Here is a 27,664-nt window from a genome sequence, read left to right on the forward strand (position 1 = left end):
AAGTGACTGCAAACCTGCATTTTGCCTCCCAGACAAAAGGTTGGTTAGGGACTCCTTTGGTCCCTGGCATGCCAGAGAGCAGACAAAATGTATTGTCAACACTGAACTTCCTCCATTCTTCAGCAATTTCCCCTCAACCAGCCTTCAGAATGGCAGGAAGCCAGGAGCAGATGATGAGGTTATAATTTGACTCTCCTGCTCCATAGGTGATTGTACCTGTGGCTTTGTTAGTCCATGGGAAAAGTGGGAGAATCCAAATGCAAACCCTAATTTTTTTGTCCATATCAAAATCCTTATCTCCATTTTGAATTAAATATGCATGCAGGCCCATTTCTAAAACTGATAAGAGTGCTTCTGAAGATTTAAGTAGAACTAGTAAAAGATTTCTTTGTATGTGGGCACTGTAAAGCTCTCCCAGCCCCATTGTCCCCCTGCAAAACAAAAGGCAAAACCAAAAATTAGCAGTGGCAAGAGATCCTGGTACATGAGTGACTTCAGAACAAAATTCTAATTTTCCTGCATTGCAACGCCCCTGCATCTTGTCTGTATCTGTGTATAATTCAAAGCAGGACCCAAAGCTTTTTTTTACCAACTGCCTTCCTTCCTGTAGCTGTGTATTAAGTAGCATGAAACTCACCCTATATTTTAGGTTTCTTTTCTTACAACCTTACTAATTACCCTCTATGGCCTGTTGGTTGCATTTGAAATGTTTTGAATCAGTTATCTCTGAAGATAATTGCTTTCTACCTCTACATGAACCAAAAGGGATCTGTGTTTGAGGAGAAGCAACGTAGAGATCGCTTTTGCAGTACAGCTCGGTAATTTATTTTGTGATCACGAGCAAAGGAACACGTAGAAGGTCATTTTGAAGAATGCTGCAGTGTCTAGAAAGCAAGTTTAGACAGGCCATCAATATCATGTGGCCTTGCAGGACATGCCTGGATCCACGTCCACCTAAATCCCTTGGTAGGTGTTGTTAACAAACAGCATGACCCCATGCACGGGCTGAGACAGATTGTCCCCTTATTGCATCTGGGACACAATTTATTTACTTCGCTACTCTGGGGAGCTTTGTGTGACCTATTTAAAGGAATGGCAGCAGAAGAAAGTGTCTGGAAACATGATTTGCATGATATTAGCCGAGTTTGTAAAAAGCTGAGTGCTTCAGAGAGAGTGTATGTACATATTACAAACATAGAAAGGAAATTGTTTCTCTGTCTCTGCCTGCTAGCTCTGATATGTGATGCTGTTTAGCGTTTACTTCTATCTTGGGTTACAGTGGAGACACTTTGTTTGTTTAAGTCTTTTCTTGGGTCTTTCCCAGCTTTAGCCTGAACTTTAGATATTTGGCTCTTAAACTCATCCTCCAGAGTGCTTCTGAGTAATGCCAGGGTGCTGTTGTGGGGTTTTACAGGAACTCTTGGGAGCAGTCTTACGGCACAGAACATATGATCCAGTGTTAACAAACCCAGTTTTAACTCTGAGATGGCAACTGCAGCACAGGGCTCCATCACAGAAGCACAGACAAACTGCTTTCTGTGCACATTACACCCATGTGGTCCTGAAATCTTTGCCTGACTTTGTGGACCACCTGAGGGCAATAGAGATGAAGTGTTTTGTAGGAATTTCCCCTTATTTAAAAAAATGTTTCTGATCCTTAAAATGTGTTTTCCTCCAAACCAATTATTCATAGGCTGATTTCATGCTAAAAGGTTGAGCTTTGTTTTTTGCAAAATAGTTCCTTGGTCCTGGTAATGCAGCACTGAGAAGAGGTTTAAATACAGAGATTTGAAGAATTCAACACCAGAATTGAGCTTTGGATTCAAGCATCATACTTAGCAGATAATTGCAATGACCAAGGTGGAACATTCAGATTTAGATCCAAGCTCTCTAATATGCTTTGTCTGGGATACGGAAAGCATCTTCCTTTATTAGGTTACTTTCCTGATGAACATTAACATTTCATGCTTTGAAGGTTTATTGTGTTGGCTGGAATTATACCTTTATATACACACAGTCCCTATGGAATAGCCTGGTCTCCTTTCATCATTATTAGTAATTCTAGGCTTGTCATTTCCTGTTCACGCAGTCTGGACTTGGCTGTGTTGTTGCAGGATGGTTGATACGGCACACAGGAAATGTACTGTTTTTTCAGATCTCGACTGTTCATGAGTATTCTTTTCAGGGGCTTCAGTTTTATTGCCCCAAAGTCCGTTTCCTACATGTAGCACGCTTTAACAAATTACAAACAAACAAGTCAGTGAAAGTTCACACTAAGAATAGAAGCTGGAAGAGAAAAGTTCAGTTATGTGACCTTCTTCAGGAGCTGGATACAAAATAGACCTGCTGTTTTTTCTTTTAATTTGCAGTCCAGGCTGAAAAGAATTTGAATAGTTCCCAAAGAAACCCAGGCCCTTCTGTTTGTTTCTACGAATCTCCAGAAATGCTTTATTTGTTAGTTGACATCCTGAGTATGCTGATAGGGAAATAAACGTAATTTGGTTTCCTAATTTCCCTGAATTTTTGCACTGCTATCTCATTCAGTGATTTTTAAAGACCTGCCAGCCACGAAGAGAACAAAATGTTATTGATACATACCCTTAAAATTGACTGTTAAAGCAAATTAGGATCATCAAATGGAAAACACCACGTAACTGTCAGCCACTGCTTAGTGTTGCTCTGCAGAAGTATGTTTGGGCCTGGAAAGTGATCACTAAGAAGAGGTTCGCAGGACCTTGGTCACAAAAACAGACACAATGCTACACCAATGACTACAGGACAAATACTAACGTAACAAACCAGTTATCCAGGCTTTTTTAAACATCCTTCCTTTCAAATGATGGCATTTCTTCTCTTTCGTATTCACTGCTTTTGTTTTGTCATGTGCTGTCGCCCTTAATTTTAGCTGATCTTGGAAATGCTCCCAAGACTGAAGGGCTCTCCTCGGGGCCTTCTGCCTCAAGGAGCCCCATCCCTCACAGCAGCAGTGCGATGCCCTGTGCACCATGAGCATCGCTGCACCATTTGGGTTAAAAAAGGCACAGTCACATCTCAGAATGCCATGATGACACCTGACTGTCCCTGTGCACTTTCTGTTTAAAGTTAAATATTAGACACTCTCTCCATGATATTCTTTTTTTTGTCTAAAGGGCTTAATGTTTAACTGAGAACAGCAAACAGCTGTAGATGTGAAGTGCTGGACGTTGTTGTATCCTCTAGAAGATTCAAAAAACAGCGCTTGAAATCAGTGTGATGTGTCTGGATGTGTGTGGCCCATTCCTGGGCTTGGTAGCTGTTATTTTCAATCAATGAAGTGCCAGTATTCTGCATTTCAGTAACATTTTGAAGGAGATGCAATGGCCAGTGCTGCAGAGATCATGAGAGAAGCAGGGTGGCTGTGGGGTGTGTGCCATTTCTCTTCAGGTGTTCTTTTCTTTTCTTAGATCCAGGTCTTAACGTGTTCTAGCCTTTATTGGACATTAACTGTGTTTTGGGGATGATTTTCTGATGACATTTGGTCTCAAATCCATCTTGAGGGCAAAATTATTTTTTACTCCTGGCTCACGATCAGAGTGTCACTGCAACTAAAATGGGCACGCACACATCCGTGAAAACTATTGTCATTTTATGATCTCCTTCCTATTTCTAAGCCTTTTTATTGAATGCTGCCGTCATAAAAAGCTCCTAAAAATGTTCTGCTTTTAGATTAGTTATTTCTGAGGCTGTGGAGCTGCCCCAGAAGTGAGAAGTGACCTGGCGTGACCACATCATTGCTTCTTTAACCATTTGGGGCATCTCAGGTTTAACTGAACAACCTGAGAGCATCAACCCCCCCCTGCAGCCCACAGTGCTGAAGTCTGGGCCACCATAGTGGGGAGGCTGGGGAGAAAGGGGAGTGGCCACCAGGACCCAGCAAGGGTAAAGTCCAAGGGGCTGCGTGCCCAACAGCCTCTGTGTGTGCCCAACAGCCAGGCCATGGAGGGAGAGCTGGAGTCACTGGAGTCATGCCTGGAGAGGCACATCCCACCCCAGGACCTGGCCGAGGTGAAGCGCATCCTCTATGGGGGTGAGACGAGGTGTGCTGCTGGGGATGGACAGCTTGGGGGTCAGGGGGAGGCAGTGTGAGGGTAGGTGGGCTGAAGGGAGGAAGAAGGTTGACCTTGCGATGAGGTAATGTTATCTGAGAGGTCTTTTCCAGCTTTAGTGATGCTATGATTCTAAAAGGGGGGTCTGACATGAGGGAAAACAGGTTGGGAAGGCGCATGTAACCTTCAGGGCTAGGTAGAGAGGTCTGTATGCGTGCGCTCCTTGATTTCTGTAGTAAATGGCAATGTCTGGAAAGCACAGTTATGGAGGGAAAGACTGAGAATTTGCTGCCATGGAGCTGAGGTCACACACAACCTGGCTGCTGCCTGACTTCCCTTATCTGACAGCTGTGTGACACAGGAGCTTGGAACAGCAACGTCTTCCCAGGGCAAGGTGACACGTGCGATCGTTTTGGTCTGTTGCACTGCAGAAAAGGAGTGCATCTTATCTTGAAATGTCTTTGTTTCATCTTCAATCTAGAAAACTTAGCTTGCCAGCGGCTGCTCTATCATCTGCTCAACAGAGAGATTTTGAACTACAGGGCTACGGATTTGATGCTGCTCCAGAGCAACTGAGAAGGCCGCGTATCGTTCGAGTAGGGCTGGTGCAGAACAAAATTCCTCTTCCTACCGACACAGCTGTGGCAGTGCAGGTACTCAGGCTGTCTGCATGTACCTCTTATTTTTACTGGGTGTTCCATCACAAAATGTCTGCTGGCTGTCTGGCAGCATAGGACCCATCACTATCTCAGTAGAACGCACTGTAAGAAATCTGAGTGACCCAGGCAGTTCTATTTTTTCTCAGAACCATCTCTCCTGTTGTGTTTACCCAGTGAATTGCCCAACCTGCGTGCAGTTTTTCCAAAGCTAAATGTTTAATCACAGATTTTGTAAATGAAAAGACGTTGCCTCTAAAGTGAAACAGAAAAATGGTTTACCTGAAACCAAAAAAGGTGGCAACCTGTGGAAACCACAGTGCTGTACTTGTTATAATTGGGAAGCATTCCCTTATAGGAAAATCCATTACAGCAAATACGGATTAATGAATCTTTGTGCATTATTCTTTGTCCTGCAGTAAACCAAATGTTATTACATATTGACCAGCATCATGGACATGAAAGCATGGAGATGAGGCATAAATAGAGAATTTAAAGGAAAATGTAGCATTTATCAAATCTCATGGGGTAATAGTTTTGTCCACCAATAGGACAGAACATCTGCAAGGCAATTTATTTTGTAAAGACTACATGTCATGAGAGCAAACAGGTAATTTGGGGTGTGGATCGTGTTTGTGGATTCTTTGTGGCATCTATGGAAAAGATACCAGTTTTTAAATGATTTTCCATTAGCAACAATTAGGTAACTATTTAAATAGCTGTTCAGCTGTTGAGTTTGTAGGTCCCTGATGACTTGTGTGGTATTCACTTGTTTGACACATGAAAGTATCAATACAAAGCACAGCACCTATGCTTATCTTTAACAAGAACACTGAAAGAAAATAGTACTTTGATACAGTGTGTTTTGACTAATGAATAAGTGTTTTGATGTTTTTCTTGGTAATGATCTACTTACCTCTTAGGATAGAGGGATTGAAAAAAATAGTTTGGAGTTAATAACTCATAGAGAGTGTCCAAGATCCACGTGTCAGCAGGATTCAAAGACAACTGCAAAAACTGACTGTCCTTACTCCCATCTTAAGTTTCTGGGTACTTGACTTTGAATACAGATTTACATAACACTCTTCTGTACTGTTTACAGTGACCAATAAAAATACATTTTTTGCTAATTCTTTTCAGATTTTTACCCATTTACTAGGCAGTCAGCAATGAAGTGCCATATATTTAGGTGTTGTAACCATGGAATTAGGATTCTAGTAGCTGGCTCTTTCTATTTTCAGCATCTAAATGCTTAAAAAAAAACCCAAACATCTATATCCAGCTCTTCAGATCCCAGTTCTCTTAGGAATGTTGACTTCTTGAGTTATTCCCTCTGAAAGCAAATGGACTAAGTATAGAACAATATAAAAAAAATAATAATGTGAACAAAGTTTGTGAAACCAGGATATTACTGCACAAGTTACAAGATTTTTTTATAGCATGATGCTTCTTGCAATTAGGTGGCTGCACTGCACAGACGAATTGAGGAGATTGTGGAAGTAGCTGCAATGTGTGGGGTCAACATCATTTGTTTCCAGGAGGCTTGGAGTGAGTACTTGCTGTGATTCTTTGTAGATTGTCAGAGGTCACATTCCTTCTGGTTCAGCAGGTATCCTGTACTGGATTTATGTCTTTTAAGCAAACAGCAGACGTCTTCCCAGTATAACAGTTGAATGTTACTGGTTTGATTTCTGAAAGAAAAGAAATACAAAAAAACACCAACACACAAAACAAAGAATCTTTGTTGGCAGAACTATATAGAGTATATCCGTGAAGTCTGTTGTGCTGAAGGCTGGATTTGCTACAATGGTGATATTTATAGGCATGCCTCATGTTACCCTTTGTGATCTTTTCCTCGTATTTTTCCTTCTAAAACTTTCTTTCATCTAGACAGATACTTTTAAAATTAATAAATAAATCTAACTTTAATTAAAGCAGAGTATTTGAGGCTAAGTGGGTTCTGGAGGCCAGAATGAAAATGAAGGTCTAAATTGTGAACACGAGTGGTTCACAGAAAGTGTACTCTGATGACAGGGGTTTATTTTGGATCTTTACTTCCAGTAGGACTGTCTTCACTAAGCGCATTGTTTCTCTTCTGCTTTGGCCTGTGTGGGTCCAAAACTCCTCATCCTTGCTAAAAATATTTTTAAATAGCTTTTCCCTTTAAACAAATAAAACAGCTGAATCATTTGGAAGTGTTTGATTTTTATCTGTGTTCATGGAAACAGAAGCACCTCTGTATTTCTTGAACGACGTGAACACTTGTAAATCTTGCCATGCGTTCATGTTTTCCAGCCATGCCCTTTGCTTTTTGTACAAGAGAGAAGCTTCCTTGGACTGAATTTGCTGAGTCAGCAGAGGACGGGATAACAACAAAATTCTGTCAAGAGGTAAAATGAACAAATGGCCTCAAAGCCTTCCCAGCTTCCCCATCCGTCTATAACCACCACTGATTAGGTTAGATTTCTTCTTATGCTATGAGAAATCTCCAGTACTCTGAAATCAGTTTTCATCTTCTTTGTGAAGACATGGACAACCACAGCTGTGCTCCATATTTATTTTTCAAACCAATCTGCCTTTTGCCATGGGAGGTATATGAAATTCCCCATTTAACTGTTCCTGAATGCTATACATATTTTTTCATCCAGGTATTTTTAATTTGGATAAACACAAAAAGATAAGAGGTTTGAAGGAAGGGTGGCAATGTGCTATTAAACTGGCAGTCAGAAGGTGCTGTGTCTTACTTGCACCTATGTTCTTTAACATTAACCTTTCATATGTAACAACATTTGAAATGTTTCTAGATCTTTAAAATAGTTTTCAGCTAGCTGTGGTGTTAAATATATGCAAGAATGAAAGAATGGGAGTGGAATCAGTCTCCCATTGAACTTGTGAATGGATTCAGTTCAGCTCCATGGCTTGAGTGTTGCAGTTAGGTGCATTGAGCACCTTGTATTTCTAGCTGAAGGATTCAGGTGGAAAGCCCACTCTGATGTACCCATCTTTGATGAAGGCAATACTGGCATGCTGGTGTGGGTTAAGCACGAGCACTTCAGAACAGTCGAAACAATGCACAAGATGAAAACTTCTTTTAATGCTTCTTTATGAACCACAAGTGAAAATAATTATCTCAGGCTTGTGTGTAATAGAGGAATTGTGTTCATTTGTGCAGCTGGCAAAGAAGTACGATATGGTTGTGGTGTCTCCAATCCTGGAGCGAGATGAAGTACATGGAGGAACTCTGTGGAATACTGCAGTGGTCATTTCTAACTCAGGAGCTCTCCTTGGCAAAAGTAGGAAAAATCACATTCCAAGAGTTGGAGATTTTAATGAGGTAAGGTGCAGTAGTCAAGACCATCAAGCTGGTGTAACCATGCAGCTCTTGTTTGTGTCACCATGTGTTGTATCAGTCCTATTGGCAGGAAGTGTGACGTAGTTCTAGAAAATGTGGTTTGCTAAGCATCACATTGTTTTTTCCTCGGGTAAAAATATATGAAGATAATTTATCAGAAGTAGAGTGCAATGACTGTTAAAGCACGAACATTGAATCTGTGCCACATATTCTTCTTTGCCTCATGGAAACCACAAAAAAGTTGAGGATCCTTTAAAAATAAACATTTTTCTTTTAATCACAGCTTCTTTATGTTACCTGTGCATGGTTGGCTTAGTTTTTACTTGTAAGGATGTCAAACTTGCTTTAATTCGGAGAGCATTTGTTTCATGATTCATGCATGAGCATTATTTGCAGACTTGATCTCTCATTCTCTCTGAAATTGTCATGGAAATCACAGTTCTTTTGCAGTTTTTCAGTTTCTGTCAGTGGAATCTCTTAATTAATTAATTTTTTAATTGCATTTCTGGTTTATGGCACCTTCTGTTCACTAATCACATTCCTTCCACTGAAGCCCACACAAGTTTTTAAGGCTCTTCACCAGAATCAGCTTCAGAAACTAACTCAGTGAAGGCAATGTCGAAACAACCTGACTGATCTGAAATGAGTTTATCCATCCATAGAATTATCAGAAGAAAGATCAGGATTAAAAATTAACCAAAAATCTAAAAATACATTGTCTTACCTCACTTAATCTCTCCTTGTCAGCCGAAGTGAGTGATTAACAGAGCCCTTTCTTCGGAGCCTGTTGTGTGTATGCTTACAGTTGCTGTTGTTGCCTGTCTGAGTGCAGTAGACTGAGGCTTCAGAATTGGGACTTACTTATTTTGCAAGTTATTTTATCTTGAAAATTGGTATTCAAAAACCTCTGGAAGTTGACCTGCTCTCCTAGGCCTGGTCAGACTGGTCTGGCTTTCTTCAGAGGAGGATGTTAATAGGTTTCCTCATAATGGATTTCTGGCACGAGTCTGTCAATCACCAGGCTTCAAACTTTAATTATTATGTTGATTTTTATTATTATTTTATCAGAGCTGCCTTTTAGCAAAACAATATCTAGACAGTGGGTTGTGGAGCATCAACGGATTGCAATAATATTCGTGTTTACAGCTATGAAACTGTAACGAAAGAAAGGCACTTTGAAAGTTAAAAACTACTTTTACTTTTCCACATAAAGTATAGAGTTTCACTGAGTGTTTTGCATAATTGTAAATTAAAGAATTATCACAAAGCAATCTATTATATTGCCAGTACGCTATAATGATTCGACATTTCTTGTTAGAAGAGCATTAAGTCCATTTTCTTCTGAGCTGAGCAAATCTGATAGAGGAATTTTAGCAACAGACGAGACTATGGGGAAAGCTTATGCTCAGCTCTGCTATTTTGATGTTTTGTTCTTTATCAACAAAGCTAACCCCTAAGGAAGGGTTGAATTTGAAATGGTTTTTTTATGGCTTGTCTCTGTGGAGCAGATTGGGAAAGGATCCTTGTTAAGATCATCCTTGATGAATCAGTGAGAACTAAATGGACGGGAGAAAGAGATTGGTCTCTAACCTATTCTGCCGTGTGTGGGAGGACATATAAATAAACAAAAATCAATCCTTCTTGAGACATCACCGTTTGTTGCTGTGGAGATGACTGTGACCTCTGGTGGAGAATAAAGAATAAGGACTGATGAATTCCCTGAAGCAATAACATTCTTGTTTTTCTTCTCCTCTTGTAATAAAGGAAAACTGAGAATAGAAGAAAAAATGGAAATATATTCAATTGGCAGAATTGTTTTGAGAAAGGATTACTTGGGCACTCACCACAAGCCATGCTCTCTAAGCACATGAAAGGAGATGAAATCTGTGCCCACGGGGCTGCGTGATTTCAGGAGAGCTGATAAGAAGTCAGAGCCTGTCCCATTTACTGGGCAGAGTGAGCCTCTATCCCACCCTTCCTTCAGAACATGACTCTTCACCTCTTCCATCATGCCATTCTCTCACACTTAGGTGAGACCCTGGTTGTCCCCCAGCAGTAACTGTGCTTCCTCATGTAGGGTCAGATGTTGTGTTTCAGTTTCCTGCAGTATCAGTGGCAGCAGTTGGTACAGTGGATGATCTCAATAAAAACTGTTTTACAGTGCACCTTTCTTGTATGGTAAGAGCCACACCTCGCTGTGTCAAACTGTTTGGTCTCTTTGCTGTCTCTGAAATCATCACAAAGGGATGATGTTAGCAATAACTGGCCTCTTCATTTCCAGTATCCACAGACATTATACTGGGGGTGTTAGATAGAGTGCTCCTGTCTATTCCTGTTTCTTATCTGTGGATCTTTTATCAGTGCCTAATCCCTTCTGAATCTGCTGACACTCCCTGCTTTCACAAACTGGTAGAAGCACATTCTATAAGTGTTCTGCCAGCTGCTTAAAAGTAATTATTTTGGTTTAAATCAGATACGAGTGTTATTTCAGTGGCTGCTGCTGCTCTTCTGGGATTTCTGTATTCATCTTATCCACTGCCTTTGTGAAGCTGTAAATCTCACTCATAATCACCCTCAGCCTTCTGTCTGCAGATCAAAGAGGTGCAGCCTTTCTAGTTGCTCCTCAAAAGGCAGCTGTGCCATTCCCTTTGTCATTTCAGTCAGCTTTGCTTATTCCATCTCTAATACATCCTCACTGAGATGGAAGCACTGGAACTGCCCAGCCTACTCAAGCTGTGGGCGCACAGAATTCATGTAAACCAGCAATACTGTGTTTTCTTCTACATTTCAGATGCCTGAGATTTTCTTGGGTTTTTGATTACCACTGTACACTAAGCAGGCAGCTTTCAGTAACTCCACACATTCCTTTCCCGTGTCTGTTTCTGCAGGTTCCCTTTAGTGTTTGTCTCTCTTGATAGCTGTTAGTGATGCCCTACCCTTGCCTTCACCAGTGTCTTTTACAGGAATTGGTGCATATCTTACTGGAAGGCAATGTTTGATGTTACAAGAGGTTTGCAGCATATGGTAAATGAGATCTTTTAAGCCAGCAATTGGCTCCAGTTTCTTTAAGGAGTGTTCTGTGGATTTATCCTGTGATTTTCCTGGTAGTTCTTCCCAACCACCTGTTAGCAATTGTCATATAGGAAATGTAAATAAGTAATCTTAGCCATACACTGATATTACCTAGGCTGTCCACAGAAATGTTGCGTGGCATTACATAACAGATAAAAGTAAAAGAATTCCTTGTTCTTTAAACAGAGCATATCTTGTCTCTTTCTAATGAGACTTCAGAGGATTGTAATGACTTAGGAAGATTTTATGTGATGGGAGTACTAAGAGATGTACCTTAAATTTGACAATACGTGAGTTGATTTCGAGCTTCTGTAGAATTCTGTAGTGCTTCTAGTTTGAGGTGTAAGTCAGCCAGTGCTGATGGTGTACTATAAGGGAGGCAGAAAGAGCCTTCAAAATGGATCTCAGTACATCTTAGAGCCACTTCTTGCTGACTACTCATTGCAGTGAGTACTAAATGAGAAATTTTGTCCTTGCTTGTGGTCTCATAACTTGAAGCTGGTGACAGGAAACTGTGATGTATCCAAACAATGTTGGAGGTCTTTTTTTTTTTTTTTTTTTTTTTTAGAAGTCTGCCTTCCATTTTGGATCGATTTATTTATGTATTTATTTACACTTTTTCGTAGTCTACTTACTACATGGAAGGAAATACAGGACACCCAGTATTTCAGACACAGTTTGGAACAATTGCTGTCAATATCTGCTTCGGGCGCCATCACCCCCTGAACTGGCTCATGTACAGTTTGAATGGAGCAGAGATCATCTTTAATCCTTCAGCCACCATCGGAACACTCAGGTGACAGACAAGCTGCTTTAGGCTGTTACATAATTTCTCATTTATCTGAATTTCCAAGCCCCTCACTGGAGTCTCAGGGTCACTTTGCAGAAGGCTTGGAATCAGAAATACCACCTCCATGTTCTGTCTTCATGGAGGATTCTGCATTCTTCTCCATCTGGGATTTTGGTCTATCGATCTGTTTGCAGTCACCAGTTCTCTTCCGCTACTTTAGTTGCACATCTGTGAGTGTCTGGTCTCTGAGATAGTTAACCAGCATCCAGCTGGTCTTCCGAAAGCTACAACATTTAGACTGGCTACATCATATTTTTGTCTTGTTTTGGCTGTAGTAATTTACAGTCAGGTTTGGCTGGCCAGGTGATTATGCATCCTTCACCTGGAAGCCAGTAAGTATGGTATCAAATAGCCTTCGCTGACTGTCATTGAAACTGCCCTTGGTAATTTTTAATGTAAAAGATAGGATCTCACTTAGGCTGCATAATATTTGAAAATGTCCTTTGAAAAGAGTTCCATGAATGCACAATGCTTTTGGGGCATTCATGTCACTACTAGAATAATGTTTGTGATGTTGGACTACTTACATCCCATTAGGAGGAGAGCAAATGGAGATTACCCTGTCGTCATGCAGCGCTTGATTGGTACTCTGGGTGCTTCAGGCTCTCCTAATTATTGGCTTTCACTTGATTGTTTTTAAGCACATAATTTTTATTGCAGGAAGAGGACTCTTGAGACCTATGTAGAAAACTGTCTCAGGGGGTAGCTTCTTGTCTAAAGCCTTTTTTTCCTATCTGATTTCTTCTGTGAAATTGTAATTTGCTGGAGCTTTTCAATAAAATCCCTTTTTCTTAGAAGAGCTGGCAGCCAGACTCAAAGCAATTGAGAAAAAAAAGGCAATAAAGCAACTCCTTTCAATCAGATCCCATGACCTTCTCAAGTAAGATTCTGGAGTTTGACTGGGAGATTGATGACAGATACTTGCACCTTGAGTAGCTGCACCTTGCCTTAGCGCTCAGAATCTGGCAGGTACATGCTGTCAGGAGTATACTGGAGGTATCACCTTTGTTTTGGAGCTCTGAGTAGTTCCAGACCTCCTATTAATCTGATAACTGTGTATCAAGCTATTTAATAAAAAGAGGACTGTTTCTGCTCTAAACATCTGTCAGAAATGAAGCACCTGTTGGAAAATAGGCAGAGGCTTGTGAAAGAGAGGGAGCTGTTTTACTGCTTATTTCTCAGATCTTGGTTTTATGTCAGTGTCAGGAGATTCTGATTATTGAACAGGATCGGTCACTAACTTTGGCTTTTTTGACAGAAAATATGCAATGCTGTACACATAATCTCAGTCTCTGCAGAAGACAGTGAATGCCAGCCTTCTTTTCTGTGTATTGCAGCGAGTCCCTGTGGCCAATTGAAGCACGAAATGCTGCCATAGCTAATCACTGCTTCACGTGCCCCATCAACAGAGTGGGAACAGTACGTATCGTTGCTTTATTTCACCTCTTCATTCAAGTATTTTGGAGTAATTCAGCTGAACGTAATGAATAGCATGAGAATACCTGGATTCCTCTACTGTGTGAGGCCCTTTCTCTCAGTGTTTTTAAGTGACTGAGAACTGCCTTGTTGCTGGCAGTCTACTTGTTGCAGCTGTTTTCTACTCTGAAGCTGTTCTCTTTGTAATCAGCACTTGCCCCTGTTGCTAATTCCCCTAGTTTCTGTGGCAATGTGACAATTGTTTTAGCCAGAAGAACTGAATACGAGGCATAACCCCAAGTCAGGGCTCACTGCAGTTTGCTGTTATCCAGGTCCAACCTCCTTCTGGACACAGAAATGCTATAATCAGAAATAATGTTGCAAACAACAGGTCATTCCTGTCTTTGGATTCATCCAAATATTCTGTGTTCTTTTATAAGGCTCTTTGCAGCAATCCAGATTTGTTCCTGCAGTTATGCAAATACCTTTGCCACATTTTGTCACCTGTAAGAATGGGATTAATTAAATGTTTCTTCTTCTGCCCTTCTTGGAATTGTAATGAAGCATGTTTCCCAACATGTGTGAACAACAGGCAGTGGTACAAAAATGTATTTGTCTCTAGACCCACCATAGAAACAAGGTCCCTCTGATGGCTGACTTTAGATAGTCAGGAAAGTCTTAATAGACGCATATGAACTTCCACAGTAGATGTGGTAGACTTGTAAGGTTTTCTCGAATGAAATGGATCTATGCTGCCACCTATGGATTCCTTCTTGTTCACAGGAATACTACAAAAACGCCTTTACTTCTGGGGATGGTGGAGAAGGTATGTTCAGAAATTGCACGCAGTGCTTGCTGATAACTTGTTGTGTAGAGTCTGAAGAATGAGAGCTCTCTTACAAGTGTCTATCCCATGACATCTGTGTTAGCCATACTTAAGACTGCTGCTTTGTAAGCTGTAGAGAAGCACTTCCAACTAAAGGTGGTGGTACCATGCCATGTGGTCACCAGTTTTTTTTCTCGAGGTTCCTACATGTTTGCAGAGGGCTAAGTTTGGGAGTCGAGGCAGTACTGGGAGACAGAAATCCCACAAATTAATCTGTTGTACAAGTTCAGGGTTATTAACCTTAATAGCACCAGCCTGCATCACCAGCTAAGCCATTTTGCCCCGATTGATAAATCTGTTGGGGTTAAAGAAAAGCTTATAATTACATGAGAGAGACTTAACAGCAACATTGGTGTCATGACTGGTGAAAAACTTAGGTCTGAATGGCTTTCCATGGAGAAATATTCTTGGCTAATTCTATTCTGTTTTTCATAACTTCCAAGTGAGGGCTGGTTGAGAAACCAAAAAAACCAACTGATTATAATAAGTAAGAAAGAGATGTGGCTGCATCACGGTTGCTGATATCCATTACGCAGTGGTGCAGTGTGTGTGGCTGGTGGTTGGCACAGTTTGGAGCTGTACAGTATGAAGTACATTTTATTTCCTGCCTCAAATTTCCATGCTTTCACCTCTGATCTTGCACTAAAAATTCTAAAATACTAAAACTCTGACTGTTTGGGAAGTTTATGATTTGACAATTAGCATTCAATTAAATTCTTGCTTTCATTTTTTATTTATTTAGGCATTTAGTGCAACAGCTTAGTAATGGGAAAGCGTCATGCATTATTTAGAAGCAATGCAGTTAGGTTTTTCTTTGTATTTGTTTGATAGATCTGAAAGCTGTGCTGTGCATGAAACAGAACTCATGGTCAAACTTGCAGTTATCTTAGGGTTGTACTGTAAACTGCTCGGGATGAGATATTGCTTAAAGCACTGCAAAAGGGACAACCACAGGAAATTGAACCAAGTACTGGGGGAGCTGCATGTGAAGCTGTGTAGTTATTTGCAAACATTACACGCTTATTAAACTTCTCTTTAAGCACACCATGACTTGGGCCATTTCTATGGCTCAAGCTACGTAGCTGCACCAGATGGCAGCAGGACACCGGGACTCTCCCGTACTCGGGATGGACTTCTTGTTGTAGAGATGGATCTAAATCTTTGCAGACAAGTCAGTGACAAATGGAATTTTAAGGTAAGCCTAAATATAAAGAAATGCCTGTTTTTAAGAACAATTTGTGTATGATATTAGAGCAAACAAGTTTTCCTAGCAGTCATATAGTGTTACAACTGTTAAAAGGCAGCCTTTCTTCAGCAACCTACAGCTTAAACTGTGGAACCAATTGAATGTTTTGGAAGATGTTGTGGAGGCTAAAGGTATAAATGGATACAGATAGGGAATAGCCAGATTCAGGGAAACTGGGGAAATAGCCTTGAAATGAAGAGTTTACACTTTGATCCTCAAGAGCTGATTGTCAGAAACTCTGAGGACCAGTAGGGGAAGCATGCAGTTTTCTTATGCAGCGTGCATAAACATTGGCCAGTGAGCTGAGATGGATCTTTGATCTGATCTTACGTGGAGCTGTTGATATTCTTATGGGCTTTTCTTGTCAGCTGTAACTAAGCTGTGACTTTTGTATATGAATGTGCAAAAATCTGTTGGTGATAACTTTCTGGCCGTGGGGACATGCACATGCTACAGAGGAAAAAAGAAGCATAATTTCTTTGAAGCATCCTGACAGACTTTTGAATTAATCTCAACCAGATCATGGCAATTGCCAGCCTTTCTGCGTGATTTAACAAGGTTTAGATGTTTTGAATTCAGCCAAAGGTAACTTGGATCATGGTGGTGGTAGGTGGATGGTTGGACTGTATGATCTTGGAGGACTTTTCTGTCCTTTATGATTCTGTGGTTCTATGAATTTGGAGTATCTCCTCCAGCAGCAGAGCTCAATTAAGTAGTTCTCACCTCAACTATTTAAAATGGATAATCATTTGTAAGCAATGTTGACATTTTAGTTAATCATTTCTTAGCTAGAGACAAATTTCTCTGTGGGTGCTGCTCATCTGTACATAGGCATTAAATGGAAAAGTAGTTTTAGGTCCTTTTCTGTACAGAGTTGCATGTGATGTTTTGCAGGTGTGTGGTAGGCATATGGTGGTTGGCCTAATGGACTTAAGTTGTGCTGTGAAATCCCCAGGCTTCTGAGTCATGCAGGCATTTATTTAGTTCTGCTTTACCACTGAAATCTTAAGCTATCTTTGCAGAGCTGGGATGTGTCAGGAAGCATATGGAGCATTGCAGAGGCATCCAAACAAAAGCAATTGTATTGATTAGGGGGAAAAAAAAAGCAGTAAAAGCAGTTAAAGCAAAGCACTGACCTTTAGCTGTGTGGTATAGAATATTTTTATTTTTATTTTTAATTCAATTGTCATGCTCTCAGCCCATTACAGTTTTCTGTTGATGGTGTGCATTACTCTCATTGGTATTTTGGCATGTGAGGCATAGCTGTGGCTTTTGTTTGTATGACTGGGGTTTTCTATATCATTTTACTCTCATTTGTGGCTGAGATAGAGATAGTACTTTGATATGGGGAGGATGAGGAAATACAGAATCATCATTTATCCACTGCAGAAAACCTTTTGCAGTGTGTAGGCACTAATTTAACTTGTCCCAGTATCTGCTACTTACCAATGAAACCTGAATGGGACATCAGTGTAAGATTTAAGATTTATCAGCAACAAAACAGTTATACAGGTTGTCCTCATTACGTGCTGGCAAGAAAGAAGCAGCTCACATTGCAGACTGTGCACTTGGGAAGAGGATACCAGAATGCAAAGTGCTGTATCTCAGTATCCTAGCTTCCTGCATCATCCAAATCAACAATATTTCGTGCTGTTAAGGGATGAATTGAGTGTAAACCAGATCCCCTCAGTGACACATATTCACACTTACTGCTGGCAGTTGGGTGAATCAGTTGTCAAGGACCAAATACAAAGACACAATTGCAGGTATGCTCCTTTTCTATCCCTGACATAACTTAAAAAGCGAATGTTGTTGATGAGTAAAAAAGCAAGCCTGGTTTTCACCTTCAGCTTTCAGCTACTCTGGATGCTAAAACACAGCTTTAAGTTAAGTCAGCAGACTTGAAGGACTTTCACTTTGGAGGGTTTGCTTTTTGACTGAATTCTCATCTTACTGTTTAAGTCAATTAATAATAGGCCTACATTAAAAATCCAACACATGGTAGATACTGCTTTTTTACAGACATTCTTTCATAGCTAACTGAACTGAAGCTTTGATTTTCCTTTTCCAGATGACTGGTAGATATGAAATGTATGCAGACAAGCTCGCTGAAGCAGTCCAACCTTGTTTTACACCCAACATAATTGGACAGTAAGAGAGATCAGCTCAATACAATCAAATGGTACATAGCAAATGAAAAGGTACAACTTGGCATTGATTTACTATGAATTACAAGTTGTTATTTTCATGTTATTTTAATTCTCTGCAAGGTTCAAAACTATGTGAAGTAAAATAATTTAAAAATGGATTCTGTTTGTTAGTTCTTTTTTGTTTACACTAATGATTCCCAACCTTTGTTCCTTATTAGAACTCTATTCAATGAAGAATACATAGATACAAAATGGTGATGGCATTTATCCAGTATTGTGTACAGGGCTGCATAATTCGATGGAGAGGAGATAAAAGAAATTCTTTTACACATGCTTTTTAATATGTTGAGTTGCACGTGTCTGTTTGCTTCTGCTTTCCAATTTATACACTCTACCCAAATGCATAATTTGAGGAGAAAGGAGACATAAACCATTTTCATGTTTTTTTTTGCTTGGGTTTTTTATTTGTTTCTTTATTTCTTTGTTTTCAATTGCCACCCATTTAATGCAGTTTTGCTAGAGCTAAGTAACATCCCGTACATGTCCTACATGTTTGGAGATCTGTGTGTCCTGTAAACCATCACTGCTGTGGTTCTTTGTATTTCCTATCACACTATATATATTTCAGCTGTAGTTGGACCACTGCCTTGGATGGGCTCCTCCAGGGTCCAAAAGCAGGGCTGAAGGCAGATGCTTTTAACACCTCCAGCAGCTTGGTGCTGTGTTGAGACAGAAATGGAAGCAGTCGCTCATGTGAATGGAAAGCCACGGAGATGCTGTTAATGTATAGTTAATGCATGGGCTATTAGTGTATACTGAAATTCGTTTTGCAGAGCTCAAGTGATGGAGTAGGCATTCAGGAAGTACAGGAGGAAAAAGATTTACAGCTTAGTAGGTATTAATATATATCTGAATCAAACATTTGATCTGCTAAAGAGGAGAAATCCAAATAACCATTTAAGCTGTGCCAGTGAAGTATATAATATGCCTCTAAAGACTTTCCAACATTTTTAATAATAAACCAGTAAATAAATACACCTGCTACATCATGCTACAGGGTTATCCATGACTTTAAACCTTTATTGAGAATGGCTTAATTACAAATAAAAATATATTTATGTATAAAATCCCTGCATGTAAAATACCCCCTCCTTTGCTATGGACAGCATGAAGGAAACAAAGTGACTGACTGCACATTTTCAGAATGAGTGTTTAGATGGACGATCTTCCCATGGAAAACAACATGCCAGAAAATGCAGGAGTTCTGGACACTTGGCCAGCGAGTTTCTTTGTGGCCTGAATTTGTGTCATTTAAATAGTCACCTTTTTGCTTTCCTTCTGCTTCTTCCTCGTATTTTCATCTCTCATTACCATATTCCACTTGGCTACTGGAGATCCTGTTGCAGTGAGTGGAGCTCTCATTTCATCTGTATTAACTCAAACAGCTTTGGTTCTACATATTTTCAATTCTGTACATTTCAGACCATTTAGCGTGCCCTTAAGTTCATGTTTTATACATAAGCTCCAGATTCACGTGTGGAAGCTGATGTCAGTTACACACCTTTGTAAGTTGGTTTTTTTTTTTGCTAACCAAGCCTGCTCTAAAAAAATAATTCTGTGGCAGTTCAGTGCTACTGAATGGACTACCTGAAGGAAAATGCCTGGGTTAAGAAAGTACTTTTATCAACCTGTAATTTACATAGCTGTTAATTATTAACATAGTTAATACAATCCCTCTAAGCCAAACATTGTGAATTTGAACGTGGATATAAAATTTCCAGGTCCAGCAACCATCTGCTGACTGCTGCTGGAGGGACCAGAAGGCGTTATCTACTGCAGGATCATTTTCTGGGTTTCTATCAGATAGTGGTTCTGCTGCTCACAGATACATCCCAGTTTTTACTCATTTTGCATGGACAGCTGCCAGAATGTAATCCAGCTTCACTCCTGATAAAACAGGATCAGGTACACTGAGAGTTTCTTATTGTGTACATTTTGTTCAGAACTTCTCAAAGCCTGCTGCATTTCACGTTGCTGTTTTTTAGCTTCTGTACAAAGCAGTGCTTTTGATTTTACTATGCATACTTACTACATGCTTTCCAGATACTTTACAGTAAGCCAGCCATGGTAGAAGATGGCTTCTCCTAGAAATTTTCTAATGCTGAAAGCATTCCCCCACTGAATAACAATATCCAGTTGCTGTTATTCCACACAGTTCCAAAACCTTTCCTTTCCTAACAGTTCCTTTCCTAAAGCCATGACAAAGGTGTGAGATCTCTGCCTAAAGTGCAAAACAAATTTTGCCAGCTGTACATGAGTACTAACAATTTTACCTACCTGTCAGAAATTGTGATGGCCAAATCTGAAGTATGTGGCTATTTCTACACTTTACAGTGCTCCCCAGCACAGTCACTAAACCCTGGCAATACATGACAGGATTATGAATGGGCTACTAACAATTTCACTTGAAAATGTTTGAACAGAACTCCCACTTCATCCAAATGCAGCTGTAGTATAAGTTTTGGTTCTGTTTTTTGTTACTGTAGCAAAAAGAAGCTCGTATTCCCTGTATTAATTGATTTAAGCTCTTCTGAGAAGCTCACTAAGTGAACATAAGTAGGAAAGTTTGGCTCAAAATATGGTTCAGCATTTTAGTTACAATCTAGTCTCACTTGTTATTTAAAATTTACACACAAAACATACACTACTAGTGTGTGGATGATTTCTGTATTTGCTTCATAAATGTATATTTAGACTTGGGTGCATCAGAAAATTGAACCCATGAGTGCCATAATGTCTAGAGGATTTTGCAAAGTGCAGTGAAGACTCCTAGGTCCAAACAAATATCCTTAAACTTTTGGGGTAATACAGAGCTCTAGACAGTCACCCGAAAATATTTAGCCAAAAGAGATGGAGTTTGCAGTGCAAGGGAACAATCTCAGTGGCTGCTATTCAAAACTTAACCCGATGGTATCATAAATGCTAAAACTGTGCATTTTATACATGGGAAGTTTCCTTGAGTAAATGTTTCACTCCTATAATACTGATAGGCCAACAAGGCAATTCCACTATCTGAAAGTAAGGTGGATTAACATCAGTATTTCTTTGTTTCATAATTCCCTGCTGAACCTCAGATCCCTAGACTGAGGATGAAGATCAGCCCAGATGCTTTGAAAGACAATGTAACAGGTGTTGTCTATTTTTTTTCCTGCTCTTGTTTATCTAAACCTATGCATCCATTACCAAGTGTTGAAGTTCATAGATTTGGTGCTTTTTTTCCTCATGTGTATAATTTGAAAATAAGCTCCAAGTGAACAGGCTTTGGGCCTGTATTTCAAAACTGCTGTCAAATGTGCAGTGTTAAAAATGAGGGGAAAAAAAAAAAACCTATGACATACATTGCAAAATCAGATATTTCATCCAGAATAAAAAGGTAAAGACAGCATTGCAATACAGTCCTATCAATGTCTATAAAGCCTCCCTTGTTTAAGATCCCACTGCAGTTCAGGAGGAAGGTCTCTGCAGGGGGTGTCCTGAGACAAGCAGCCAGCTGCTGTGCAGGCTGCACCAGAAAGGACCAGAAGTAACAGCTGTGGGTGTCAGCTGTCAGTGTAGATGAACAGAATATCCTCATCCGTGCCATAACTTCTCCTGGCTTCTTCAAAGTTTCTGATGCTGGTGCAGCATGTCCCTATATAAAAGAGGAACAAAGTGTTAGTAAAAATTCAGAAGATGCCTGTGAGGGGCTCTTTTTCTGGGTCTAGCAGACTCTACAGAGAAAAGTAACTAATATACTGACTAGGTTTATCAGCTTATGTTACAGCTTTACTGACTGTAGTTTATCTTCTCATCTCAAAGGCATTGCTCACAGAAGTAATGCTGTGAATAGGTATTAAATTGGTCATCTTGCTATACTCAGCACAAAAGTACAGTTCAGTACCTCTCCAACCTCTACCAGTTTGCTAGAATCTCAGTGCCTCAAGTAAATCACAGAACAAATTGGTGCACTGATTTAATAAATGTTGCAAAACCTATTCTGACAAACTGCTTAGTGATGCTTGAAGTACGTGCATGCTAAAATGGGAAGTCCATATTAGTGTGGCTTTGCATCATGGAAATGTTAGTGATGAGGTGGTTGAGAATTCACCCAAAAGGAGCAGGCTACTTACGGTCAGCATAGGCAGGGTTGTTGTAGTAAATACTCCCTGAGGCTGTGTTGTAGCCACATAACACAATGAAATGGCCCTGGTAGTCAGGATTCCTGCAGAAGCACTTCTGTCCAATGGGTAGGAAGCAGCAGTATTTGACAGGACTTGAGCAAAGGTCACACAGTAACAAGACTGCATTCACTAGGACAATGGCTACGTGACCTTGGGACAGGTGTTTTTGGATGTCTTGAACTGTTACTGTGCTGTGGGGGAAAAGAAAAAATCAGATGGGTTTTCAATGAAGTTAAAACATCCAGGGTTTGCTACAGAGACAGCCTGACCAGATTCAAGGACTTTTGATCTCACTGCTGTTTCTGAAGTGCAGAGCAACAGCACTGGATTCTGAAATGCTAGAAATATAACCTCTGAATGTATTAGACATCTGGGAGAAGAGTATTAAAGGAGCTGGCAACTTGGTAAGTAACTTGAGAGACTTGAGGGAAAGTCTCAAGTGAAGTGCTCCATCCTGCCATTAGAACTTGATGGTTAACAACTGTATGCTAACTTAATACATGCCCAAATTTGTCTCTGTCACAAATATGCATATTGTGCAGATAGTTTCCACTATCTGGTTCTTTTGAGGCTGTGTTTCTATAGCACCTCCACAGAGAACAAGTGTTAATGAATCATGACCTAAAATCTCATTTGTTAAAAGCTGTCCTTCACTGTTTATTCCAGATGCATTAGAACTCATCTCTTTGATGTGTTTCAGACAGAGGGCTGTGTGTTATACACGACTGAACTTGTGCTTTTTAATCTTTCCAGTGTTGCTTCTCCTCTTTGATGCCCCAAACTCAGTACTGCACAGATGTTCACTCTGTCCCTGCCCCGATCAAGGATGTGATCCTTGAAAGCAAGATGGACTGACTGTCCCTTCTCTGTTGATGCAGCTTTAGTTAACAGGTGGTGCCATACAGACTCTGTATATGTGAAAAAGGACACTTAATTATTCTGTTAGTTAAAAGTTGCATTGCAGCATTCAAATAATGCCCTGGTACAGGCTATGCTGTACCCTCTTTTCTTAATCATTCACCCCACTCTGACAACAGCTTCACTACAAAAAGGGATACAACTCAAGCTAAACATGGACACTTTCAGTTGTTTCCCATCTAAAGTGTCACTGTCAGTTGTGTAACAGTTCTATAATTTTTTGTCTTCCCCTGGGTTTACAGTTCTTTCACTTATTTCATCCTCCCCTTGGCAAAGGCTCATATGCCATCTTTTTCTATGTGCTTCTGTCTAGGAACAGAGACCTATGCTCTTTGCATAGCTCTAGAAGCAATGGGTTGTGTGTCCACATAGCATTTTCCTTAATTCATATTACAATGGTACTTAACAGTGGCCAATTAAAGCACTGAAAGCATTCCCTACAGGTTAATCTTAATGGAAAATCAAATTCAATATGTAAGGCAACTCCCATCAGCATTTTCAAATCACTCCGTTGTTATTATTGCCCCTCAGACTTCACAGTTAAGTCTTTATGTCCATTCTTTCAAGACATTTAATAAAAAGACTAATTCACAAAAAGGCTGAAGGTCTCATTCCAGTCTGTCTTTCACCACTTTATCTCAGTGACCAACAAGAGACCCAGAGTCTCCAACATGAAAGGAGAGAACAATAAACTTACCACTTCTCCACCAGCACCTTGGAGGCTTTGGCTTGTGCAAAGAGCTGATTCACTCGATTCTCTTCTGTGTCAAAGTGCTTCCTGTAAAATGACTGGAGACAACAGAAATTGTGAACTGGAATGATATTCACTTAGGTAATTCACCATTTACAATCTCTGCTGGCAAGGCCCTATATACGTTTTTGATGAAGGGATAAAAGCTCTATCTCCCTCAGTTTCACTGCTAATAAGAATTCTTGCTCTAAATTATCACTTTAATTTCATTCCTGGTCACTTAGTGTTATAATTTCCAAGCAGTGGCTATTCAGCTGCCATATGAAGGAAGTCTCTCTGATTTGTACTGGGCAGAAGGCTGCATCACAAAAGCTACTTGTACTGTAGGTGCTCACTAGCAAACTTGGAACAGGCCAAGCTCTCACAGACACAGAGGCTGAGCTGGTCTCTCACCTCTAGAGGTGGATCCTCCAGGTCTGGGCTGAGTCATGGTGGTGGGGAAAGTTGGAAGCTAGCACTGCTTCTGCCCAGGCTGTGCCTGTTCTGTAGGCAGGTAGAGGGCTTCAGTCTCCAAGGCTGTTGAATAATCTGTAACTTGTCGTGAATGCTACATGGAAACTTTTTTTTTTTGTAAAAAAACAAAAACTTTATATTATGGAATCAAAGATGTAAAAAAAAGATGGGAACATATCTAGTTTCTGCTTTGAAACTGATCCATACCAGTTTGGGCAGTGGGCAAACCTTCTTTCCAGGAGCCATGGCTAACTGGCAGTAAGACAGCAGAGGCACTTTAGCATGTTGCATAGGGGTCCCTCTTACAACTGCCTGCCATTTTGCAGTAGATGAAAATACTAACCTGATTTTTGTAGCCCTTGTCCACTCCAAGTGTCTGGGTGCAAAATTTATGCTTAACACCAAAGTGCCGCATTAGGTAGGCCAGGTCAATAGTCCAGATACTCTTTGTTAACCGGAGTTCTTGGATGGCTTTCTGAAATTCATCGTTGTCCAAATGATCCAGGTACCTATGGTATCAGTAAAGGTAGGGGAAGGGAAGCACAGGTCTTAGGAGAAGCACAGTATGTGCTGTAGCCCAAACCTCCACATCCACGGGACAGAAAAACCGATACAATGGGCTTGGCTAAGAAATACCCACAAAACAACCCACAAAAGAGCCACAAAGTTAAGGGAAGGAAGCAGAGAATACATAAATGGATTTATTTCTGACTTTTCTTATTGGAAATATGCAGGTAACTCAACTGCTTTATAGTGCTAGAAGTATATACAGGATGCTGGACAATAGGCAAGCTATACTGAGCAAGTACAGAACTATCCTGAAGGGCTTACAGTCTACATATACAAGGTTAATAGAGCAAATGCAGAAGGGAGCATTAAAGACTAAAAGCTGCTTCAAGCAACAGATGAATTTCAAAAGGAGGAACTGGGAGGAAGTTGATAAATATTCAAAGGAAGCTTGCTTAGTCACTGATGACACAAAAGGCAGTGAGGGGGAGATGAAGTTCTGAAGAAAGCTTGGGACAGGTTGCAAAGGGGTGGGGAAGGGCAGTTACAGAGAGTTCTGGAGGTCAAAACAAATGGAATTAAATGAAGAAAGACAAAACGTGGAATTAAGGAAGCAGGGCAAACAAGGTCAGATTGGCAAGGTGAGAAGATTAATCTTGAACGCTGAGTTTTGGACAGACTGGTGTGGCAAAGAGGTTAAAGGGAATGAAGAGGCAGAGGTTACAGAAGTCAAGATGGGAATTACCAGCACACGGACTAACGTCTTGGCAGAAGGGATGGAGAGAAATGAAAATCTTCTCCTTCATATCTACTAAGTGGACATCTAAATAGGTATTTCTCCTGCACCTAAGCTCATGTTCCTCTGTGGAAGGAAAGAGGAGTTCAGCAGGACAGCTACAGGTTCAAAAAAAGAAAAAAGAAAAAAAAAAAAAAGATGGCAATATAGTGCATAGCTGTGAAGTCAAAACCACTCCTGGAACAAAAACCATTCGCCCCACAGGCTGGGGGCTCAGCAGAACAGAGACAGTATACTCAGAAACTAGGATAAACCTGCCCATTGCATAACGATATAGGAAGGAATTATGTGACTTGCTGTGGCAAATACCAGTTCTGAATTGTAACAACAGGAAAGAGGGATAACTTCTTATCAGCTTAAGCATGCCAGACTGCTTCATTGTTAGCTCAGTGCTGATCAATCAAAACAATTATTCAAAAGGTCTTAAGTTTGTCTTAGCTTGTCTTTTCCCTTTCTTCTGGATTGCTGTGCTAGGCCCTGGCAGCAGTAATTCTCCAAGGGTATTCAGGGATATGTGCTCTTGTAAGGGTAAGCAAAATTCACAGCTGCTCCCATATACCTCATCTCCCTGGATATTGCTTCCTGACACCCTCTCCCACGGGTTGGGTTTTCCCACCCCTTCCAATGAAAACAGCACTTACTGTAGCACCATCCTGGAGCAGGCCAGCCCGCAGTCCCAGTGGTACAGCTGCTGAATGACGGGCACTTTCAGCTGCACACATTCAACTGCAGTGAAAACACCCCATGTGAGTAAAATGTAAAAGCTGTCAGTGGTTATATGGGAATGGTTTTTTGTACTTCACCATTCCAAGTCAGCTTGTTCTCAGCTCTGTATTCTATGCCACAAAAAGTCATAGGTGAAATGTGTAGAAAACAGACACAGCCATGATCTCTAGGCAGTGATTTCTTACAAGCCCTATCGATTTCAGCCTCTTCTACTGCTATGTCTTTTTCCTTATTGTAATTTTTGCAGATGAGACAGCTCACAAATGACACCATTTGGCCTTTCAGAAAAGGGCAAAGGAAGAGGGACAAAACCCAATCTCTATCAAGAAGTTCCGCAATACCAGTAATTCATCCCTTGTAGTTCATTTATGGGTGGTTGTGGTGGTTTCAGTTTCAGAAAAGCCCGGATTGCTTGATGGACTGAAGTGTTTCCGCTTGGCATTGCAACTTCAAAGTCAATCCAAGTGAGTTAATCATAAAAGGCTTTTCTTAATGACTTTACCTTCAATCTGGAGCAGACCGTTGGAAACCTTTGCTAATGCAAAGTCAGCTACGTTTCTAGATGGGGATAAAAAGCATTCAACATCCTGGGGGACTGGTGTAGTTTTGATGCAGCTTTATTTGTAAAACTTCATGGATAATGTTTTGCAATTTTAAATTGTTTTCTCACAGTTATGGCTTACTGCAGCAACAAGCCAACGCAGTGCATTTTCTCAATCATGCCACCAGGTTTAATCATAACTTTGAAAGCTGGCACACCCATTGGTGTATTCAGTGTTTGTTAGCATCGTCAATTATACTTCAGTCTCCCAAGAAAATAACAGACCCCCAAATCCCACTTGAAGCAAGTCACACAGAATCACAGAATGGCCTGGGTTGGAAGGGACCTCAAGGATCGCGAATCTCCAAACCCCCTGCCACATGCAAGGCTACTGACATCCACATTTAATACCAGCCCAGGCTGCCCAGGGCCCCATCCAACCTGGCCTTGAACACCTCCAGGTACGGACAGGGCATCCACAGCCTCTCTGGGCAGCTGTTCCAGCACCTCACCATCTCATAGTAAAAAACTTCCCCAACTTAGAGCTCTGTAAGCACTGGCGGTGTGTTAGCAGTCGGTGACCACCCAGGGCCCCGTGACACCTCCACAACTCACAGCCTTGGTTCCTGCTCTCCTTACGCGCTGGCTCCAACGGTAACAGCCAGGCCGAGCGCCGCCCGGCTCCCATCCCCGCCCCCCGCAGAGCTGTCAGCTCTGTACGCCACGGCCCGACGCTCGGCTGTAAACAGGGCGGAGCGCTCTCAGGCCGCCCCCAAACGACGCTCCCCGGGCCGCAGCCGCACTGACCTTCCTGCGGAGGGGGCTCCCCCGGCTCCCGGGGGCTCCTCATGGCGGCGGCCGCCCGCTCACTGCCCGCCCCGCCGGGCCCGGGGCAGCGGCATGCTCTGGTGCGGCGCCGGCTCCTCCTGGCTGCGGAGAGGGCGGGCCCCGGGGCGGCCGCTCGGAGCTGGGAGGGAGGGAGCTGCGCCCAGGAGGGCCAAGAGTGCGGCGGAACCATCGTGCCGAGGTGCCGCGGTCT

General features: G+C 41.2%; 2 protein-coding genes across 3 annotated transcripts; one reads left to right on the forward strand and one right to left on the reverse strand.

The window, feature by feature from the left end:
• The first annotated feature begins 3,928 nt into the window (after positions 1-3,928).
• Positions 3,929-17,871, forward strand: UPB1 (beta-ureidopropionase 1). Of its 2 annotated transcripts, none has more exons than XM_052690016.1 (10): positions 3,929-4,066; positions 4,567-4,738; positions 6,202-6,289; positions 7,037-7,131; positions 7,914-8,075; positions 11,792-11,961; positions 13,353-13,434; positions 14,215-14,257; positions 15,358-15,512; positions 17,635-17,871. In XM_052690016.1, the coding sequence occupies exons 1-10, from the start codon at positions 4,005-4,007 to the stop codon at positions 17,716-17,718; spliced, it is 1,113 nt and encodes a 370-aa protein (XP_052545976.1). In that variant the 5' UTR covers positions 3,929-4,004; the 3' UTR covers positions 17,719-17,871. The 2 variants fall into 2 exon arrangements, with proteins under 2 accessions (XP_052545976.1, XP_052545975.1); XM_052690015.1 differs by having other exon boundaries at positions 3,930-4,076.
• A 1,489-nt stretch (positions 17,872-19,360) lies between these two features.
• Positions 19,361-27,658, reverse strand: GUCD1 (guanylyl cyclase domain containing 1). The gene is made up of 6 exons (XM_052690017.1): positions 27,433-27,658; positions 26,000-26,084; positions 24,399-24,564; positions 23,549-23,640; positions 21,883-22,124; positions 19,361-21,404 (listed from the first exon to the last, which is right to left on the reverse strand). Exons 1-6 carry the CDS (start codon positions 27,641-27,643, stop codon positions 21,313-21,315), a joined length of 888 nt encoding a protein of 295 aa, XP_052545977.1. The 5' UTR covers positions 27,644-27,658; the 3' UTR covers positions 19,361-21,312.
• Between the last annotated feature and the right edge of the window lie 6 nt (positions 27,659-27,664).

This window comes from Tympanuchus pallidicinctus, unplaced genomic scaffold (genome assembly GCF_026119805.1).
Source record: "Tympanuchus pallidicinctus isolate F22 unplaced genomic scaffold, pur_lepc_1.0 scaffold25, whole genome shotgun sequence".
NCBI lineage: Eukaryota > Metazoa > Chordata > Aves > Galliformes > Phasianidae > Tympanuchus > Tympanuchus pallidicinctus.

What these genes read in the sequence shown, in the direction of transcription:
- UPB1 (XM_052690015.1), top strand. Translation starts at nt 3,976, where the DNA reads ATGGAGGGAGAGCTGGAGTCACTGGAGTCATGCCTGGAGAGGCACATC. An exon ending in TTGTTTCCAGGAGGCTTGGA is followed by an intron (nt 6,290 to 7,036) that starts GTGAGTACTTGC and finishes CATGTTTTCCAG; the next exon opens with CCATGCCCTTTGCTTTTTGT. An exon ending in GAGTTGGAGATTTTAATGAG is followed by an intron (nt 8,076 to 11,791) that starts GTAAGGTGCAGT and finishes ACTTTTTCGTAG; the next exon opens with TCTACTTACTACATGGAAGG.
- GUCD1 (XM_052690017.1), bottom strand. Translation starts at nt 27,643, where the DNA reads ATGGTTCCGCCGCACTCTTGGCCCTCCTGGGCGCAGCTCCCTCCCTCC. An exon ending in TGCTCCAGGATGGTGCTACA is followed by an intron (nt 24,565 to 25,999) that starts GTAAGTGCTGTT and finishes CTGATACCATAG; the next exon opens with GTACCTGGATCATTTGGACA. An exon ending in ACAAGGGCTACAAAAATCAG is followed by an intron (nt 23,641 to 24,398) that starts GTTAGTATTTTC and finishes TGTTGTCTCCAG; the next exon opens with TCATTTTACAGGAAGCACTT.